The sequence below is a fragment of the Kogia breviceps genome, chromosome 10, assembly GCF_026419965.1.
Source record: "Kogia breviceps isolate mKogBre1 chromosome 10, mKogBre1 haplotype 1, whole genome shotgun sequence".
NCBI lineage: Eukaryota > Metazoa > Chordata > Mammalia > Artiodactyla > Physeteridae > Kogia > Kogia breviceps.
Window position 1 is genome coordinate 56,018,071 of NC_081319.1, and position 23,379 is coordinate 56,041,449.

The following is a 23,379-nucleotide window of genomic DNA, read 5'->3' on the forward strand; positions in this document are numbered from 1 at the left end:
GAGCTCGTTTGGTGGTGCTGCCTTCTCTTAGCTTTTGCTTGTCTGTAAAGCTTTTGATTTCTCCATCAAATCTGAAAGAATTCCTTGCTGGGTAGAGTAATCTTGGTTTTAAGTTCTTCCCTTTCATATCACTTTAAATACTCCCTTCTGGCTTGTGGAGTTTCTGCTGAGAAATTAGCTGTTAACTTTATGGGAGTTCCCTTGTATGTTATTTGTCATTTTTCCCTTGCTGCTTTCAATAATTTTTCTTTGTCTTTAGTTTTTGCCAGTTTGATTGCTATGTGTCTTGGTGTGTTTCTCCTTGGCTTTATCCTGTATGGGGCTCTCTGCACTTCTTGGACTTAGGTGGCTATTTCCTTTCCCATGTTAGGGAAGTTTTTGACCATAATGTCTTCAAATATTTTCTCTGGTCCTTTCTCTCTCTCTTCTCCTTCTGGGATCCCTATAATGCGATTGTTGTTGCGTTTAATGTTGTCCCAGAGGTGTCTTAGGCTGTCTTCATTTCTTTTCACTCTTTTTTCTTTATTCTGTTCCACAGCAGTGAATTCCACCATTCTGTCTTCCAGGTCACTTATCCGTTCTTCTGCCTCAGTTTTTCAGCTACGGATTTCCTCTAGTGTAGTTTTCATTTCAGTTATTGTATGGTTCATCTGTTTGTTTGTTCTTTAATTCTTCTACATCTTTGTTATTAAACATTTCTTGCATCTTCTCGATCTTTGCCTTCTTTCTTTTTCTGAGGTCCTGGGTCATCTTCACTATCATTATTCTGAATTCTTTTTCTGGATGGTTGCCTATCTCCACTTCATTTAGTTGTTTTCTGGGGTTTTATCTTGTTCCTTCATCTGGTACATATCCCTCTGCCTTTTCATCTTGTCTATCTTTCTGTGAATGTGGTTTTTGTTCCACAGGCTGCAGGATTGTAGTTCTTCTTGCTTCTGCTCTCTCGTGAGTGTTATTTTATGTGGCAAAATAACTTTGCAGATGTCATTAAGTTAAGGATCTTTGGGTGGGGAGATTACTGGATTATGTGGATGGGCTCTTAAGTGTAATCACAGGCATCCTTATAAGAGAGAAGCAGAGAGAGATCGGACTACAGAGAAGGCAGAGTGAAGATGAAGTAGAAATAGGTTTGAAGATGCTGTGATGCTAGCCTTAATGATGAAAGAATGGCTCATGAGCCAAGGTGTACAAGGAATGTAGTTCCAGAAGCTGGAAAGGGCAAGGAATAGAGTCTCCCCTAGAAGATCCTGAGGGAGTGCAGCCTTGCCAACAGCTGATTTCAGCTCAGGGAAACCCATTTCAGACACTTAACCTCCAGAACTGTAAGAGAATAAATGTGCATTGTTTAAAGCTCCCAGGTTTATGGTAATTTGTTACAGCAGCCATAGGAAACAAATGCAGTGATGTACAACAGGACTTTCTTGGTCAAGGAGAGGCCTAACTATACTCTGAGATTTCTATAGGCTACTGATATGAAGTTAACTAAGCAGGCAGTCATGGGGTATCAGAATTCCTCTGTAGCAGGAGAACGAAACATCTGCTAACTGCACAAACATCTCACTGACTGACACACTTGTAACCCTAGTAACGCCAGGAAACTAAAGAGCTGGAAATCTTCAATCAAACCAGTAACTTAAGAAAAGGGCCAGAATCTCACAAGGCAGACAGAACATTTACATCTTCATTAAAGGCTACTAAGTTATGTGATTCAAGAAAGTCACTGGCAATCTCTTCAGACCAGAATTCCATTTCTGTGGTTTCAACCACAAAACCTCTGTGGATCTTACACTACATGGGAACTGTGGGATCTACTCTCACATTTTGGAAGCTAAATTATTTCTCCAGTATTTTGACTTGCAATAGGGATCCAAGTAAAAGTTATGAGGTGGTTAACATTTTTGTATGTTATCATAAGTCATTTCTCCAAGTTTCCCTATACTGGACATCTGGTTTATTATCAGATGATATCATTCCTTTTATAAGGTGGTAGCAGAGCTAAATGGGCACTGACCTTGGAGTCAAGAGTTTAATGCCATCTGATGAGGCAGAGGAGGAAGACATGTAAGAAAAGTTTAAATGCTGAAATAATAGAAGAATGTCCAGTAGGCTTTAAAATTGATCCTTAGAGTATCCTTGAAGTCAGAAGTACAACACCCATGACTATTTTTTAAAGTATTTTCTAATCTTTTGCTTCTACTTTCCATACTTGACTCACTTTACTTTCAGTGGTGTAACAGAAGAAAGTATCCATTTCTGGATTTTGAAGCACAAAAAAATGGCTAGACATCCTGTAATTATCCCAGTAGTTTCTAAGACAGAATAACACCTATTCTTTATTCCAAGCCCCAGACCTAAAATTGAATATCTTATAAATACAAGTACCTCTCTGAGGAGTAGAGAGGTATATGCACATTTAAATTAAATGATTAAAAGGAGTTTTATCTGTGGTACAACTATGGGATTGTTCTCAATATGTAAATAAACACTAATGGTAAGGAGTATAATATATAACATAAATAATATATAATCCAACGGAAATGAATGCAGGTTAGAGACTAGACTGCCATGTTTGAATCTCAAGCCCCACTACTAGCTGTGTAACTCTGGGTGAGATGTTAATTTTTCTAAGCTTTATTTCACTAATCTTTAAAACGATGATAATAATAATATCTACCTCCTAAGGCTATTCTGAATATATACACATATATAATACACATAAACGTACTCAGTCCAGAGCCTGAAAAATATTAAGTGCTCAATAAATGTCAGCTACTTATAGATGGCCTTGAGGCCAATAAGAATATGAATTGGAATAGCACATTAAATTATAATTTGTCATAATCTTGTTTGACAAATAATGACTGAAGGGAAAAAGCTAAGGAGACATTTTAGATATGCAACTGGTTACTAAAAAAAGTTTTATGTAATATATATACAACTTGTCTTTTATTACTATGAAAACAAGTTGCATATATTTTGAATACCAAAAAGATCAAAGGATATATAAGAAAAAGTCATCCTCTTACTGCAGAACTTCAATTCCATTCTACAGAAGTAACCCCACACACATACACAGACATGCACACATGCATTTGTGTGTATAAATGTAATATTATCCCAATTTGACTCCCTGATTTCCTTCTTTTTCCACTACCAGAAATTCTTTACCCAACAGCCAGAGTGAGCCCTAAAATATACTATATTATGTCATTTAATTTCCTTGCTTCACACACTCCAATGGTTTCCCATCGGACTTAAATAAAATACAAACTCCCTCTGCATTACAAAGAGCTGTGCGCTCTGGTCGCTGCCTTACCTTTTGACCTTACCATCTTCCATCCTTCCCAGACCAAGCTCAGGGCACACTGGCTCCCTCTGGATGGAGAACATTCAGGCTCAGTCTGGCCTCAAGTCCTTCACTCTGTTTCCTCTGCTTGGTGTGCTCTTCCTCATGATCTCTGCATAGTTCTATCTCTTGTTTTATTCAGATCTCAGAGGAAACCTGGCTCTAACTGAGGACTTGCTGACAATACAACCCACATAGCCACCTGGTCCTTCTCCAACATCTCAAGCTATTTTGAGTCTCTGCATAACATTGAACACTGCTGTATATTTTTCTAGTTTGTTTGCTTCTTTTTATTTATTCATATGTTTATTTGTGTAGTTGCCAGCTTCCCTGTTCCCTAGAACGGAAGCTCCCTGAGAGCAAGACTTGGTCTTTTTCATTCCTGTGCTTCTTTCACCTGGAAGAACTCTGGAATTCAATAAATGCTTAATCATGCTTCAGATATTTTTGAAAGAATGGACGAATGAAAATGAATGAGGTTTGTTTAGGTTCTTTTTCCAAGTACTTGTAAAAATGTTGCTAACATCATCCTTAGGCATACATCTTGTACATGTCAGTTAATTGCCAAAAGTTTAATTATTGAGTCAAACGTATGTGTAATTCAAATTTTCATAGTCTTTCCAAATCTCCTTTTAACAAAGTTATACCAATTTATATGATGAGTAGATACCTTGAGTCTTCTCTTAAGTGACTTTATGTCATGATATTGGAGACAAATTATCTCAATTTGGGATAAAGCTTTGGACACTATGATTTCATAACCTTGCAATGCAAAAAGGAGAGCCAAAGTGCAGAAGTCACAATGGCTCTTCTGAACACTGAAGAATACACATTTACTGATGATTAGGCGAATTAATATGAGAAGCATGCACACCTACCCTTAAAAAATTTTTTTTATATTGAAGTACAATTAACTTACAATATTATATGTTTCAGGTGTACAACATACTGATTCAATAGATTATACTCCAAATAAAGTTATTATAAAATTTTGTCTATATCCTCTGTGCTGTATATTACATCCTTGTAACTTATTTCTTGTATACCTAGCAGTTTGTACTTCTTAATCCCCTTAAGCTATCTTGCCCCTGCCCTAATCCCTCTCCCCTCTGGTAGCCACTAGTTTGTTCTCTATATCTGTGAGTCTGTTTCTGTTTTGTTTTATTTTTTAGATTCCACATATAAGTGAAAACATATAGTATTTGTCTTTCTCTGTCTGATTTATTTCACTAAGCATGATAACCCTCCAGGTCCAGCTATGTTGTCACAAAGACAAAATTTCATTTTTTATGGATGAATAATAATCCATTGTGTGTGTGTGAGTGTGTGTGTGTATGTATATATATATCTATATATCTATATCTATCTATCTAGCTATCTATCTATCTATCTATCTATCTATCTATCTATATATATCTCACATCTGTTGGTGGACACTTGGGTTGTTTCCATATCTTGGCTAAATAAGGCTGATATGAACATTAGGGTGCATACATCTTTTCAAATTAGCATTTTCCTTTTCTTCAGATAAATACCCAGGTATGGTATTGCTGAATCATATGGCAGTTTTATTTTTACTTTTTTGAGGAACCTCCATACTGTTTTCCATAGTGGTTGCACCAATTTACATTCCCACCAACAGTGCACAAGGGTTTATTTTTCTCCACATTGTTGTTATTTGTTATCTTTGATGATAACCATTCTGATAGGTGTGAGGTGATATCTCATTGTGGTTTTGATTTGCATTTCTCTGATTATTAGTGATGTTGAGCACATTTTCATGTGCCTATGGTCCATCTGTATGTGTTCTTTTTTTTTTTGGCCATGACATGTGACTTGTGGGATCTTAGTTCCCCAACCAGGGATTGAACCCATGCCCCCTGCAATGGAAGCACAGAACCCTAACCACTGGACCACCAGGGAATTCCATCTGTATGTGTTCTTCAGAAAAATGCCGATTCAGATCCTCTGCCCATTTTTAAATCAAGTTTTTTAAAAAAATACTGAGTTGTATGAGTTCTTTACATATTTTGGCTATTAATCCATGTCAGACATATAGTTTGCAAACATCTTCTCCCATTCAGTAGGTTTTTCTTTTCATTTCGTTGATAGTTTCTTCACTGTACAAAACCTTTTTAGCTTCATGTAGTCTCATTTATTTAGTTTTGCTTCTGTTTCCTTTGACTAAGTAGACATATACAAAAAACACTGCTAAGACCTGTGTCAAAGAGTGTACTACCTAGGTTTTTCTTCTAGGATTTTTATGGTTTCAGGTCTTATATTTATGTCTTTCATCTACTTTGAATTTATTTTTGTATATGGTGTGAGAAAGAAGTGCAATTTGATTCTTTTGCATGTAGCTGTACAGTTTTCCCAGCACCACTTGTTGAAGAGACTGTCTTTTCCCCACTGTATGTTCTTGCTTCCTTTGTCATGGAGTAACTGACCATATGTGTGTGGGTTTATATCTGGGTTCTCTATTCTGTTCCATTGATCCATGTGTCTGTTTTTGTGCCAATACCATACTATTTTGATGACTGTAGCTTTGTAGTATAGTCTGTTACAGAATGTGATACCTCTAGCTTTGTTCTTTTTTCTCAAGATTACTGTGGCTCTTCAAGGTCTCTTATGATTCCATAGAAATTTTAAGATTATTAGTTCTAGTTCTGTGAAAAATGTCATGGGTATTTTGTTAGGGATTACATTAAATCTGTAGATTGCTTTGGGTAGTATGGACATAATAGTATTAATTCTTCCAGTCCATGAACACAGGATACCTTTCCATTTATTTGCATTGTTTCAACTTTCTTCATCAATGTTTTATAGTTTTTACAGTACAGGTCTTTTACCTCCTTGGTTAAATTCATTCCTAGGTATTTCATTATTTTTGATGTATTTGTAAATGGGATTGTTTTCTTGAATTCTCTTTCTGATAGTTCATTGTTAGTGTATACAAATGCAAGAGATTTCTATATATTAATTGTGTATCCTGAAACTTTACTGAATTCATTAATAGTTCTAATAGATTTTGGTAGAGTCTTTAGGGTTTTTTACATATTTGTCATCTGCAAACAGTGAAAGTTTTCCTTCTTCCTTTCCAGTTTGGATGACTTTTATTTCTTTTTCTTGTCTGACTGACATGGTTAGGATTTCCAATACTATGTTAAATAGAAATGGTGAGAGTGGGCATCTTTGTCTTATTCCTGATCTTAGAGGAAAAACTTTCAACTTTTCACCATTGAGTATGATGTTAACTGTGAGTTTGTCATAAATGGCCTTCTGGTGAGGTATGTTCCCTCTACCTAATTTCACTGAGAATTTTTATCATGAATGGATGTTGAATTTTATCAAATTCTTTTTCTGTATCTATAGAGAATGTCATACGATTTTTATCCTCCACTTTGTTAATGTGGCATATCACACTGATTTGCAGATATTGAACTATCCTTACATCTCTGGAATACATCCCACTTGATCATGATGTATGATCCTTTTTATGGATTGTTGAATTTGGTTTGCTAATATTTTGCTGAGGATTTTTACATCTATGTGCATCAGGAATACTGGCTTTTAATTTTTTTTTTTTTTTTTTTTTTTTAGTGTCTTTGTCTAGTTTTTGTATCAGGGTAGTGCTGGCCTTGTACAATGAGTTTGGAAATGTTCCATCTTCTTCAATTTTTTGGAATAGTTTGAGAAGCATAGGTATTAACTCTTTTTTTAATTGTTTGGTAAAATTCCCCTGTGAAGCTGTTCAGTCCTAGCCTTTTGTTTGTTGGAGGTTTTTTGATTAGTGATTCAACATAAAAACTAGTAATCACTCTGTTCAGTTTTTCTATTTCTTCCTGACTCAGTCTTAGAAAATTGTATTTTTCTAGGAATTTATCCATTTCTTCTAGGTTGTCCAATTTGTTGGCATGTAATTGTTTATAGTATTCTCTTATGATTGTTTGTATTTCTGTGATATTGGTTGTAACTTCTCCTTTTTCATTTCTAATTTTGTTTATCTGAGCCCTAAATTTTTTTCTTAATGAGCCTGGCTCATCAATTTTGTTTATATTTTCAAAAAACAGCTATTAGTTTCATTGATTTTTAAATTATTTTTGTTGCTATTTTATCTCCTCTCTGATCTTTATTATTTTCTTATTTCTTCTGAATTTGGGCTTTGATTTTTCTTCTTTTGCTAATTCCTTGAGATGGAAAGTTAAGTTGTTTACTTGCAATTTTTCTTGTTTCTTGGGAATAGAAATAGACCTGTTTTGTTATAAACTTCTGTCTTAAAACTGCTTTTTTGCATCCCATAGATTTTAGGAAGTTATGTGGTTATTTTCATTCATCTCAAGGTATGTTTTGATTTCCTCTTTGATTTCTTCATTGACCCATTGGTTTTTTATTAGAAGGTGTTTAGCCTCCCCATGTTTGTGTTTTTTCCCCACTTTTCTTCCTGTATTAGATTTCTAGTTTCCCACCCATGTGGTTGGAAACAATGCTTGATATAATTTCAATCTTAAATTTATTGTGACTTTTTTATGGCTTAGTATGTAATCTATCCTGGAGAACATTCCACATACACTTGAAAAGAATGTGTATTCTGCTGTTTTGGGCTGGAATATACAGTAGATATTTACTAAGTCCACTTGGTCTGATGTGTTACTTAAGACCACTGTTTCCTTATTGATCTTCTGTTTGGATGATCTATCCATTGATGTAAGTGGGGTATTAAAGTTCCCTACTATTATTGTATTACATTTAATTTCTCCCTTTATGTCTGGTAATATTTGCTTTATATATTTAGTTACTCCTGTATTAGGTGCATACATATTTGTGATTGTTATAGCCTCTTCTTGCATTGACCCCCTTTTCATTATATAATGCCCATTTTTGTCTATTATTAGAGACTTTGATTTAAAGTATACTTCGTCTGATAAGAGTGTTGCTATCCTAGCCCTATTTTCTTTTCCATTTTAATGGAATATCTTTTTCCATACCTCCACTTTCAGTCTGTATGTGTCTTTATCTCCAGAGTTTTTTTTTTTTTTTTTTTGGTAGGCAGCATATAGATGGGGCTTATTTTTTTGTTTGTTTTTATCCAATCAGCCACCCTATGTCTTTTTTGGATCATTTAGTCCATTGACATTTAAAGTGCTTATTGATAGGTATGTATTTATTGCCATTTTGCTACTTGTTTTCTGGTTGCTTTTGCAGTTCTGTGTTCTTTTTTCTTTTAGTCTCTTACCTTGTGATGTGATGATTTTCTTTAGGGTTATGTTTGGGTTCCTTTCTCTTTATTTTTTTTTGTATGTATCTATTGTAGGTTTTTGATTTGTGATTACCATAAAGTTCATATATATCAACCTATAACTATATCTGCTTGTTTTAAGTGGATATGGCTTGCTTTTAAAAGCCTCTCATTACCCAGGAGTCTTATGTTTATATTTTTAGCAGAAAACAAATGTCTTCCTAATCAACATTCATCATAATTTTTCCAAGTGTGTAAGTGTAATTTACAACAACAAAAATCTTAGTGTATGAGAATTGGATTGAGACTCAGAAAACAATGGCAAAAACAAGTATCCTGTTCAAAAAGATTCTCAAATTCCATGAGTTTCTCTCCACTAAATGTTTTTTTTTCTTGCCCTTTGAGTCATCTGTGCCAAGAACCTCAGAGTTCTGTGTAGTAGTAACTGGAAGATACCCTACTAATTTATATCTGTATGTTAATATCTGTTTAACTATATCAGCAAGGCCACTGATGAAAGTGGGAGCCTACAGGCTCCACTGACTGTTCTGTGCCACTTTGAAAGACACCCTCTCCCAGTGCAAAAACAACCAAATAAATTCATAAGCAACAGCCAGGAGAAAATAAAACCAGAGACCTACATACATTCAGCCTTCACACTAACACCATTCTGAAAATTCTGCCAACCTATTTCACCTAGAAATGACTTTAAATAAGACATCAATTTTCAGCAAAAAATCATCCAAGCATGCCATTTAAATGCCTAAGATATTCTCCATTGCTCATCTCTTTTACTCAAGAGTAGCATATTCTTGCTTTAGAAGAGTTATAACATTGGAAATACTGCTCACTTAATAGAGAGATACCAACTCTGGATTCAAAATGTACCTGCATAAAGCATCCAATTTACTAAATACAGAAAAATGGAGTACTTACAGCAGGATGTCCAGTACAGTAGGTATAGCTGGCATGCGATTGATAGTGCAAGCTTGCTCTTGGAAAGGAGTATGTATTCCAGGCTGGTTGGCTGCTGTTCCACTGGGAGCTGAAGCCAGGACTCATGGTCACTCGAGACTTACTGGTTTGGTAGGTTCTCACTGTGGAGCTAGACTATCAAGAAGAAAGAAATGCAATGTAAAGACAGCTCCGTATAGTACCAAGTCAGCTGTGTATAGCAGTGTGCATTCCCATGTATGATCAAGGCACAGGACTTGGCTAGTTAAAGGAAATGCGTGATTTCCTAAGAGGAGGCATAAAATGCTGTTCTGACTAGTCTAAAAGTGTTTTCTCACTATTAGAATTTTGACAATCACAAAGCACAAAGGCTCATTGAAATTAATCTTACTGAAAATAGTTTTTCTTAGTTGTAACATGTAACTCCATCCTTTAGGAATGAGATACGCTTTACTGGTGACAGCAATGGTGATATTTTCAATTACATAAATATTCTTTCATTACAACATTCACCTTAGAAATTCACCATTAGTTTTATCTGAATTCAGTAAACAAATATCTTCATTTACAAGGGCTGGATCTAGGCACAAGTTGGTTCGTAACTCAAATGGTCTTCAAATTCCATGAGGCTATGACTCTCCTGTGGGGCACATCAGCAGAAATCTGTACACATTTCAACATGTCACCATTCCACTACCTAACAACAGAAAAATGATGAAGGATTTGAAATCATCATTTACCCCCAACTGGCCCAATGTAATTAAAAATAGAGGAACCGGAAAAAATCAATTTGTCAAATGTTAAATATATCTAGTTGTTCATAATTGTATATGGGGTAGAATGGACTGAAAACAAAATTCACTTGTGTCTTCTGTCCTTCTTTGTCCTCAGATGCCCATGGCATATAAAGCATATAATAGTTTCTTTTCAGAGAACACTTTCTATCATCAAATTGCAATAGCTACTTACCCAAGTAGCACAGTAACTTTCACAATAAATTCTATTTATAAATCTATGGGCACATGCCAACTCAATCACTGGGAAATGTGCTAATCTCATTGCCATTATATTCAGAAAACCTAGTGGGGCAGAAACTTTTAGCTGAGATTGTGTTTCCCATTGGGCTAGAGTCTTTTTAAAAAAATTAATTAATTTATTCATTTTTGGCTGCATTGGGTCTTCGTTGCTGCACATGGGCTTTCTCTAGTGGCGAGCAGGGGATACTCTTCATTGCAGTGCACAGGCTTCTCACTGCGGTGGCTTCTCTTGTTGTGGAGCACGGGCTTTAGGTGCATGGGCTTCAGTAGTTGTGGCACATGGGCTCAGTAGTTGTGGCTCATGGGCTCTAGAGCACAGGCTCAGTAGTTGTAACACACAGGCTTAGTTGCTCCGCGGCATGTGGGATCTTCCCAGACCAGGGCTTGAACCCGTCTCCCTTGCATTGGCAGGCAGATTCTTAACCACTGTGCCACCAGGGAAGCCCTGGGCTAGATTCTTATGCCATTAGATAGAGGAACAACATTTCTGAAGACAGATTTGGGCATCTTAAAATAACCAAAAAAATAAATAAAAAATTAAGGCCCTCAGCAATTCAAAGGTAGTAGTCAGATCTATTTCTCTCACAGTAGCTTCAAAATATTTGGCAAGGGAAAAAAAAGTAAATTTAAATCAGTGATTTACTTACAGACGATTTAAAATATTTAAAGCAAAAACTGGAGAACCAATTAGCCTTGTTAAGGTAGACAGATTTACTTGACTATCTGTATCCAGTCTCATCCCCATCATCACCCTTAGCATGTATGCTATCCAAGTGTTCAATATGTAATAGAGAAGAACATATCTGACTCCATATTAGATCTGTTCTGTTGCCTGTGCTTAGTCATGCTGGCTCTGCACCTTTTGTAAAAGAATATTGCCTATTGTCTGAAATATATAGGATAGCCTATTCTCAGGGCTCTGATCTTTGAGTCAATTCATACAGAGAGAAAAAGTTACAGAACAGAGAATAACATTTGTCTTGTTCAGGTTTATGGGAACATCATGACCTGACCTATGTGGACAGCTGCAAGAACAAAGGATTCCTATACCAAGAAGTTTGCAATGACCTTGCTTTTAAAAGTGCTTTGCTGAAACCCTTTGAGGAGTAAGGGGTTTGGGGGCATGAGCCACCTGTTCTCCTTGCATGGCCCTGCAATGAAACTTTCTCTGTTCGGGCTTCCCTGGTGGGGCAGTGGTTGAGAGTCTGCCTGCCGATGCAGGAGACATGGGTTCATACCCCGGTCCAGGAAGATCCCACATGCCGCAGAGCAGCTGGGCCCGTGAGCCATGGTTGCTGAGCCTGTGCATCTGGAGTCTGTGCTCCGCAACGGCAGAGGCCACAACAGTGAGAGGCCTGCGTACCGCAAACAAACAAACAAAAAACACAACTTTTTCTGCTCCATACTCTGGTGTTTGTTTGGCCTCACTGTGCATTGAACACACAAACTTGCATTTGGTAACAAATAGCTCAATGAGATGGGCAGGTGCAGCAGCACAAAAGCACAGATTATTGCACACCTCCTTCGAACAAACCTGTGCTGGAGCAGCAATAGTGGACTTCTATAAAATTAGGATATTTGTGCTTGGTTCTAGGTACAGAAGCTCCATATTTACATAAAAAGCCCGTTTTTTGTGGTTTTTTTTTTTTTTTTTTTTTTTTTTTTTTTACCACATATACAGTCACTTCAAAGACTAAATGAGCCCACCCACAAAACTGCCCTTGGCACTGAAAATGTCTTCGTTTCTGCATCTATGGACACTAAACCTAATCACTCTCACTAGGTCAAGTTTGGAAATATCCTCATCTCTTAGTTTAATTATGTTCCCAAATAACATCAGTCTCTACTCAGTGATTTTATGCGTGGGGTCTTCCTCCTGCACATTCCTTTCTCTCCTTTTGCAAAGTTCATGCTCAAGTTACACCTGTATTTGGTCCCATTCCCCCATGATGCCTGTGGCTTTAGTGGCCCCTTGCCTTCCTGCTCTCACAGTGCTGCTCAAACACTGTAGCATGTGATTATGTAGTTTTGTATTGTTTCCTTACTATGTAAATTTCAGCTCACCAACCAGGCTGAGAGCCTAATGAGGTCAATCAAGTTCATGTGTTGCCTTTTCTACAGCTCCAAGGAGTGTTTATCCTTCTTGGACCCTCTAACCATTTGACCTGTGAAGCCTCTAACCATGTTTATCCCCTCACCATTGCAATCATCTTTCTCTTGGACTCCACAACCCTTCTGGCTATACCTCTTCTCTCACCCCCTTGTTTCTCTTTCTCTTTGTTTGCCCTAAATGTGGTCTTTTGCCAGGCTTAATCCTCAGTCTGTGTTCTTCACTCTTTTAACTTCCTTCCTTTGTGATCTCATACATGGTCAAAGCTTTAAAAAGATGATTCTCAGATATCATTTAACAGTACCAACTCTCTCCTAAATTCCAGTTCCAGATCTTAAAATATTTGTTGGATATAGAGGTATAACCCTTAAAAATCACCACAAAGGGACTCCAAGTTGAAATTACAGTGTATAAAATTAAATTAATTCATTGTTTTACTCTAAAATTTTATATTTTATAATCTTTAAGAGTCTGTTAATATTTTGGCAATAGTTTGAAACCAACAGCCTTGAAACCTTAGAAAAACTTTGACTCATTTATCTGTCCTCCAAATTCCATCATCAGTGTCACCAAATTCTATTGAATCTTTTTAGTAGTTCTTGAACGGATGTTGTCCTTTCCATTCTCATTAGCACTATGCATTTTTAGGGTTTTAACAGTTTATATCTGAGTCACTAAAACTACATCAAGAACCTTCTACCTTGAGCTTTGATTAACTGTCTACAATGACACTAGATTAGTTTTTTCTAGAAACCTACTTTATTGTGTTACTTCCTGCTGAAAAAAATGTTCAATGACTCTCCACTATCTATTAGACAAAGTCTAAACTTGCTAGTCTTTCATTTGAGATTCTAATTTGATCCTAACCAGCACTGCAAGTCTTATTTTTTTGTCTGTTTTCATATACTCTCAAGCTCCATGTAGACTGTAAATCCAAATATGATTTGTATGACCATGCCATTGTTACAACCCATCTTCCTTCCTGTAATGTCTTCCCCTCCTCTCAGCTCACATTTCAATGATCCTACCAGACTCTACCTTTTCTGGAAAACCTATTCCAACCCTCAGTCACCAGCCCATAGGGACGTTTGCTTCTACTAGGCACCGATATTACTAATTTTCGATCATATTTATCTGGTCCTTTCATTTGTGTGGGTACCCAGGAAATCAATGTCATAACTTCATGAGCATATCATCAAATCTCTTAGTCTTACATGCAATTCTTATGTCCCAACATGCATCTTTCTGGAAATGTGTCTCATCTGTATTTCTCCAGAAGAGGATCGCAATGCAAGAACTTGAGTACAAGTAGTTCACTTTGGAAGCGATCCTAGAGAAAATCAGTCAGACAATGGGAAATGTGACAGAGAGGGAATAAGCTGATAAGTTTACATCGTTGAATAAGTGATTACTGTAGAGAACTAAGGCTCAATTCCATTGAGGGACCCTGGGAGACAGTGTAGACTGTCCACACTTCAGAGTTATTTTACCCAAAGTGCAAGGAAGATGGTGTATTTAACCTCCAATTCCCATTTGTCATTGACTGAGGGTTGTTCCTGAAACATTAATCCCCTGGCATTTCAGGCCTGCCCTACACATAGGCCAAAAGAAAGTTCTCATGTATAGAGTTCCAGGACGTTGTATACATGTTCAGGGAAAGTAAGTGCTAAGAAAGCAGGGGCAGACCATCGATAGCATCTGCTGCTGAGTGGAGGACTCCCTGAAATTCTCTGTATCTGCCAGAGAACCCGAGATACTCACATTTTCCTTTCAAACAGCTAAGAGCAGGACCTCAAAATTATTGGTCAAATTGGCTTGACTAAACTACCATTAAGGACTTGAAAGGACAATGCGCAAACATATGTTGGGAAAGTGGGTAAGCATGGTGAAAGGTGCTCAAAATCATTAATCATCATGAAAATATAAAAATAAAGCTGCAATAAGATACCAGTTCATACCCACTAGAATGGCTGAAACTAATAAGACTGACAACTCTAAATGCTGGTGAAGTTACTGATGACCTAGAACTTTCACATGTTGTCAGTGGAAGGGTAAAATGGTATAGCTACTGACTGGTAGTTTCTTATAAAATTAAACACACTTCTACTTTAGGGCCCAGAAATTCCACACCCAGTTATTTACTCCAAATAAAATATTTTTACACAAAAATGCTTTTTTATAAGAGTGACCATGGAGACTGCCCGGGTGGTCCAGCAGTTAAAACTCCACGCTTCCACTGCAGGGGGCACAGATTCAATCCCTGGTCAGGGAACTAAGATCCTGCATGCCACGCAGCATGGCCAAAGAAAAAAAAGAGTGACCATGGCAGCTGTATTCCAAATAGCCCCCAAATGGAATTTACTCAAATGTCTACTGACAGGTAAATGGATTTAAAAAAAAATGGTATATTCATGTAGAAGAATACTACCCAGTGATTAAAAAATAGAATAAACTTCCAATACACACAACTACATGGATGATCTCAAGATTGTGCCAAATAAAAGAAGACTAAGAATGGAAGAAAAGTTATTTGTGATTTTATGTATGTGAAGTCCAAGATAAGGAAACTATATGTAATAATAGAAATAAGAAATTGGCTCAATACTACCTCACACTGGTCAGTGCGGCCATCAACAAAGTCTACAAATGCTTGAGAAGGTGTGGAGAAAAGGGAACCCTCCTACACTGTTGGTGGGAATGTAAGTTGGTGCAGCCACTATAGAAAACAGCATGGAGGTTCCACAGAAAACTAACAGAATTACCATATGATCCAGCAATCTCACTCCTGGGCATATATCCAGACAAACCTATTAATATACTTCAAAAAGGTACCTGCACCACTGTTTATAGAAACACTATGAACAATAGCCAAGACATGGAAACAACCTAAATGTCCATCAACGGATCAATGGTACATATGTACAATGGAATACTACTCAGTCATAAAAAAGAACAAAATAATGCCATTTGCAGCAACATGGATGCAACTAGAGATTATCATACTAAGTGAAGTAAGTCAGAAAGAGAAAGACAAATACCATATAATATCACTTATATGTGGAATCTAAAATATGGAGTAAATGAACTTATCTACAAAACAGAAACAGACTCACAGACATAGAGAACAGACTTGTGGTGGCCAAGGGGGAGGGGGGTGGGGGAGGGATGGATTGGGAGTTTGGGACTAGCAGATACAAACTAGTATATATACAGAATGGATAAACAAGGTCCTACTGTATAGCACAGGGAACTATATTCAATATCCTGTGATAAACCATAATGGAAAAGAATATTTAAAAAAGAATGTATATATGTGTATAACTGAGTCACTTTGCTGTACAGTAGAAATTAACACAACATTGTAAATCAACTATACTTCAATAAAAAAAGAAATAAGAAAGTAGCTCCTTGGGGAATGGAGGGGAATTGACTAAAAAGGGGAATAAGGTACTTTTCTAGGGTGATAGAAAGGCTTGCCATCTTATTCTGGAGGGTCATTACGTGAATGCATACATTTGCCAAAACTCATCAGATGGAACACTTGAGATCTGTGCATCTTATTACGTCTCAATTAGATCTCAATCAACAAAAAATACACTGCCATTGCAGAAGGCTGATTCTGAATTTTCCATGGTAATGGAGGGTAGAGATGGCCCAGAAAACTGTAGCCCAATGATCCCCAAATCTTAATTTTCTAGACCCCATAATCAGCTCATCTGAGTTCCACTATCTTTTCCCTCCTTGGCACTCCCTCTGAGAGCAATGCCAGGGAACATGTGACAGCCAAAAGGCAGGCAGCCAGAGAGAAGAGCAAAGAGTCTGGATAAAGAGACTCTGAATAACCGAGAGCTGGCAGCATCATCTGGTGTCTGCCAGCAGATCAGGGGGCAGGGCATGGCACAAAGGAAGGGCCCTCTGACATGCTTCCAGAAAGTGCAAAGCTGTACTTTTGCTGTTCTACCTACTCAGTCAGCACTAGCAAACAAAAGGAAGAGAAAGAAAGGGGCAGAAGGAGGCTGCACTAAGTTAATGAGAAAGAATGGAATAAGTAATACTAAGATTTATAGACACATCTGAATGAGTTTTACGAGGAGACAGTAAGACTTAATGCTTACATGTACATCCCATCCATCAGACACATTCTAACTGTTTCATATTTACACTACCATAATTCATGTATTACTCATAATGTTAGGAGGTAGTTCTTATTATTATCTGTATTTTATAGGCAAGGAAACTGAGGCAGAAAGAAATAAGGTAACTTAAAAACGTAAGGTAATATAACTACTAAGCTGCTGAGTTGAGATTCAAATCCAGACAAATGACTCCATAACCCACGATCTCAACTACTCTACCATTACATTGTCTTAGTTTGGATTTTCTCTAAAACAGATTCTAAGGCAAGGATTGTTTGTTTGTTTGGAGGGTTACAAAAATCAAGAGGGAAGAAAATGTGAGTCTTCATCAGAAAATGAGAAGAAAAAAATCTACATGAATGTGCATTATTGAGATGTATGCTATAAAGTAAAAAGCACTGGATTCTGCTGAGACCACTGAAAAGGGTTCAAAATGCCCCTGAGAATTATCCACTGAAAGATGCTGGAGCGTTTGTGGACTGGCCTCTGTCCCCCCACTGGGTCAGAGTTGCCCTCAAGGGAATGATCACCCCCAGCAACTTCAAGCTGCATTTGGGCATGGGAGACTGAGCTCTCTTGGCATCAGAGAAGGGCCTGGGGCAAAGGTGGAGAGACACACAAGTAGACTCAGGTAAGATGCTGTCAGTGCTCAGTGAGAAAACTGTCCTTCACAGTTGCAGCTGAAATCAGAGATGAACCAGGGGTGGGCTTGTGGGGATTTGACTGGTCACCAGAGGAAGCTACTATAACCACATCTCTGAGACTAGTAAGTACAAGGGGAATGATCACAATAGCAATGTTTATTGACCCGTGTTGCTGTGTCTTTCACGCACTGTCTCTCTGAATCCTCAGAAAAATCCAATGACAGAGGTGTCGTTATCCCCATTTTACTGAGGAAGAAACTGGGATGTATGGTGGTTAGACAATGTCCCTAAGGACACATTGCTAGAAAGGATACAGAGCTACAGATGAAAAGTTCAAAGAATGCAGAATTAGGGTTGGTTATGTGATTAGCAACTTGTCATCTCCAAAGAATAAGGCTTAGGAATGAACCACATACTCCATCTGAAAGAGAGATTAAGAGAAACCATTATAGGTATGTATTAATATAAATATATATAGACAATCAACAATCCAAAAAAGCACAAAATTGTTGTAAGATGAAGGCATGAGCACCACTCACTGTATGGAATAACACCATCTTTCCCTGTTGGTGACATAATTATCACATGATAATGTACCACCATTAACTCAAGTTCAATTACCATGATGATACAATAGCCAATTCAAACTGCCCACATTTAAAAGTTGCTCAGTCTCCATCAGTGAATGTGCTTCTCAGCAGGAAGAGATTGCAAGATAATTCTAGAAATATAATCAATAAAAGTACCCTGAAATTATTTTCAGTCTATTCCAATGTAATCTAAAAACACATCAGCAGAGCTGGAATTCCCAGATCGGGGTCTCTTCCCTCTGCCATCATGGAACTGCCCCCAGAGTCCAAGGGGAGGGCGGCCTCACTGATGCTGCCAGCTCTAGAGGGGCTCCAGCGGCCGAAGCCACGACAGTCCTGGGGATCGTGGGCCAGTTGTTTCAACAAGTAACTTAAAAACAAAATGGAAAAACAAGCAGGTTTATGCCTGAGATCATGTTGATGTGAAACAAGGGATGGCCACCTTTTGCCAGTTTTGGTGATGATGGGATGCCGTCAGATATATGACTTCATTAAACACAACAGCCGTGTGGATGAAAGGCTCTTGGTGCTCCAGCCAGGAGTCAGTGCTGTGCCTCCGAGGTGGGAGAGCCAACTTCAGGACACTGGTCCACAAGAGACCTCCCAGCTCCACGTAATATCAAATGGCAAAAATCTCCCACAGATCTCCATCTCAACACCAAGACCCAGCTTCACTTAACGACCAGCAAGCTACAGCGCTGGACACCCTATGCCAAACAACTAGCAAGACAGGAACACAACCCCATCCATTAGCAGAGAGGCTGTCTAAAATCAAAATAAGGCCACAGACACCCCAAAACACACCACCAGACGTGGACCTGCCCACCAGAAAGACAAGATCCAGCCTCATCCACCAGAACATAGGCACTAGTCCCCTCCACCAGGAAGCCTACACAATCCACTGAGCCAACTTTAGCCACTGGGGACAGACACCAAAAACAATGGGAACTACAAACCTGCACCCTGCAAAAAGGAGACCCCAAACACAGTAAGATAAGCAAGATGAGAAGACAGAAAAACACACAGCAGATGAAGGTGCAAGGTAAAAGCCTACCAGACCCAACACATGAAGAGGAAATAGGCAGTTTACCTGAAAAAGAATTCAGAATAATGATAGTAAAGATGATACAAAATCTTGGAAATAGAATAGAGAAAATGCAAGAAACATTTAACAAGGACCTAGAAAAACTAAACAGGAAACAAGCAATGATAAACAACACAATAAATGAAATTAAAAATACTCTAGAAGGGATCAATAGCAGAATAACTGAGGCAGAAGAACGGATAAGTGACCTGGAAGATAAAATAGTGGAAGTAACTACTGCAGAGCAGAAGAAAGAAAAAAGAATGAAAAGAACTGAGGACAGTCTCAGAGACCTCTGGGAAAACATTAAACACACCAACATTCGAATTATAGGGGTCCCAGAAGAAGAAGAGAAAAAGAAAGAGACTGAGAAAAAATTTGAAGAGATTACAGTTGAAAACTTCCCTAATATGGGAAAGGAAATAGTTAATCAAGTCCAGGAAGCACAGAGAGTCCCATACAGGATAAATCCAAGGAGAAACACGCCAAGACACATATTAATCAAACTATCAAAAATTAAATACAAAGAAAACATATTAAAAGCAGCAAGGGAAAAACAACAAATAACACACAAGGGAATCCAAATAAGGTTAAAAGCTGATCTTATAGCAGAAACTCTGCAAGTCAGAAGGGAGTGGCAGGACATATTTAAAGTGATGAAGGAGAAAAACCTACAACCAAGATTACGCAGCAAGATCTCATTCAGATTGGATGGAGAAATTAAAACCTTTACAGACAAGAAAAAGCTGAGAGTTCAGCACCACCAAACCAGCTTTACAACAAATGCTAAAGGGACTTCTCTAGGCAAGAAACACAAAAGAAGGAAAAGACCTACAATAACAAACCCAAAACAATTAAGAAAATGGGAATAGGAACATACATATTGATAATGACCTTAAATGTAAATGGATTAAATACTCCCATCAAAAGACACAGACTGGCTGAATGGATACAAAAACAAGACCCAGATATATGCTGCCTAAAAGAGACCAAATTCAGACCTAGGGGCACATACAGATTGAAAGTGAGGGGATGGAAAAAGATATTCCATGCAAATGGAAATCAAAAGAAAGCTGGAGTATTAATTCTCATATCAAACAAAATAGACTTTAAAATAAAGACTATTTCAAGAGACAAAGAAGGACACTGTGTAATGATCAGGGAATCAGTCCAAGAAGATATAACAATTGTAAATATTTATGCACCCAACATAGGAGCACCTCAATACATAAGGCAAATACTAACAGCCATAAAAGGGAAATTGACAGTAACACAATCATCGTAGGGGACTTTAACACCCCACTTTCACCAATGGACAGATCATCCAAAATGAAAATAAATAAGGGAACACAAGCTTTAAATGATACATTAAACAAGATGGATTTAATTGATATTTATAGGACATTCCATCCAAAAACAACAAAATACACATTTTTCTCAAGTGTTCATGGAAATTCTCTAGGATAGATCATATCTTGGGTCACAAATCAAGACTTGGTAAATTTAAGAAAACTGAAATCATATCAAGTATCTTTTCCAACCACAACGCTATGAGACGAGATATCAATTACAGGAAAAGATCTGTAAAAAAAATACAAACACATGGAGGCTAAACAATGCACTACTTAATAACGAAGTGATAACTGAAGAAATCAAAGAGGAAATCAAAAACTACGTAGAAACAAATGACAATGGAGACACGACGACCCAAAACCTATGGGATGCAGCAAAAGCAGTTCTAACAGGGAAGTATATAGCAATACAATCCTACCTTAAGAAACAGGAAACATCTCAAATAAACAACCTAACTTGCACCTAAAGCAATTAGAGAAAGAAGAACAAAAAAACCCCAAAGTTAGCAGAAGGAACTAAATCATAAATATCAGATCAGAAATAAATGAAAAAGAGATGAAGGAAACGGTAGCAAAGATCAATAAAACTAAACGCTGGTTCTTAGAGAAGGTAAACAAAATTGATAAACCATTAGCCAGACTCATCAAGAAGAAAAGGGAGAAGACGCAAATCAATAGAGTAAGAAATAAAAAATGAGAAGTTACAACAGACACTGAAGACATACAAAGCATCCTAAGAGAGTGCTACAAGCAACTCTATGCCAATAAAATGGACAACGTGGAAGAAATGGACAAATTCTTAGAAATGCACAACCTGCCATGACGGAACCCGGAAGAAATAGAAAATATGAACAGACCAATAACAGCACTGAAATTGAAACTGTGATTAAAAATCTTCCAACAAACAAAAGCCCAAGACCAGATGGCTTCACAGGCAAATTCTATCAAACATTTAGAGAAGACCTAACACCTATCCTTCTCAAAATCTTCCAAAATATAACAGAGGGAGGAACACTCCCAAACTCATTCTATGAAGCCCTGATACCAAAACCAGACAAAGATGTCACAAAGAAAGAAAACTACAGGCCAATATCACTGATGAACATAGATGCAAAAATCCTCAACAAAATACTAGCAAACAGAATCCAACAGCACATTAAAATGATCATACACCATGATCAAGTGGGGTTTATTCCAGGAATGCAACGATTCTTCAATATATGCAAATCAACCAACGTGATACACCATATTAACAAATTGAAAGAGAAAAGCCATATGATCATCTCAATAGATGCAGAGAAAGCTTTTGACAAAATTCAACACCCATTTATGATAAAAACCCTCCAGAAAGTAGGCAAAGAGGGAACTTTCCTCAACATAATAAAGGCCATATATGACAAACCCACAGCTAGCATCGTTCTCAATGGTGAAAAACGGAAACCATTTCCACTAAGATCAGGAACAAGACAAGGTTGCCCACTCTCACCACTCTTATTCAACATAATTTTGGAAGTTCTAGCCACAGCAATCAGAGAAGAAAAAGAAATAAAAGGAATCCAAATTGGAAAAGAAGAAGTAAAGCTGTCACTGTTTGCAGATGACATGATACTATACATAGAGAATCCTAAGGATGCTACCAGAAAACTACTAGAGCTAATCAATGAATTTGGTAAAGTAGCAGGATACAAAATTAATGTACAGAAATCTCTGGCATTCTTATACACTAATGATGAAAAATATGAAAGTGAAATTAAGAAAACACTCCTATTTACCATTGCAACAAAAAGAATAAAATATCTAGGAATAAACCTACCTAAGGAGACAAAAGATCTATATGCAGAAAATTATAAGACACTGATGAAAGAAATTAAAGATGATACAAATAGATGGAGAGATATACCATGTTCTTGGATTGGAAGAATCAACACTGTGAAAATGACTCTACTACCCAAAGCAAATTACAGATTCAATGCAATCCCGATCAAACTACCACTGGCATTTTTCACAGAACTAGAACAAAAAATTTCACAATTTGTATGGAAACACAGAAGACCCCGAATAGCCAAAGCAATCTTGAGAACAAAAAATGGAGCTGGAGGAATCAGGCTCCCTGACTTCAAACCATACTACAAAGTTATAGTAATCAAGACAGTATGGTACTGGCACAAAAACAGAAATATAGACCCATGGAACAGAACAGAAAGCCCAGAGATAAACCCACACACATATGGTCACCTTATCTTTGATAAAGGAGGCAAGAATATACAGTGGAGAAAAGACAGCCTCTTCAATAAGTGGTGCTGGGAAAACTGGACAGGTACATGTAAAAGTGTGAAATTGGAACACTCCCTAACACCACACACAAAAATAAACTCAAAATGGGTTAAAGACCTAAATGTAAGGCCAGACACTATCAAACTCTTAGAGGAAAACATAGGCAGAACGCTCTATGACATAAATCACAGCAAGATCCTTTTTGACCCATCTCCTAGAGAAATGGAAATAAAACCAAAAATAAACAAATGGGACCTAATGAAACTTAAAAGCTTTTGCACAGCAAAAGATACCATAAAGAAGATGAAAAGACAGCCCTCAGAATGGGAGAAAATATTTGCAAATGAAGCAACTGACAAAGGATTAATCTCCAAAATTTACAAGCAGCTCATGCAGCTCAATAACAAAAAAACAAACAACCCAATCCAAAAATGGGCAGAAGACCTAAATAGACATTTCTCCAAAGAAGATATACAGATTGCCAAGAAATACATGAAAGAATTCTCAGCATCATTAATCATTAGAGAAATGCAAATCAAAACTACCATGAGATATCATCTCACACCAGTCAGAATGGCCATCATCAAAAACTCTAGAAACAATAAATGCTAGAGAG

General features: G+C 37.3%; 1 protein-coding gene across 1 annotated transcript in view; it reads right to left on the reverse strand.

Annotated features, from left to right (window-relative positions):
• Positions 1-23,379, reverse strand: part of RBMS3 (RNA binding motif single stranded interacting protein 3) — a 1,499,266-nt gene that overhangs the window by 826,920 nt on the left and 648,967 nt on the right. The window contains exon 5 of the mRNA XM_059077389.2: positions 9,519-9,692. Within this exon, the coding sequence (XP_058933372.2) occupies positions 9,519-9,692 (174 nt within the window). The remainder of the gene's footprint in view (positions 1-9,518; positions 9,693-23,379) is intronic.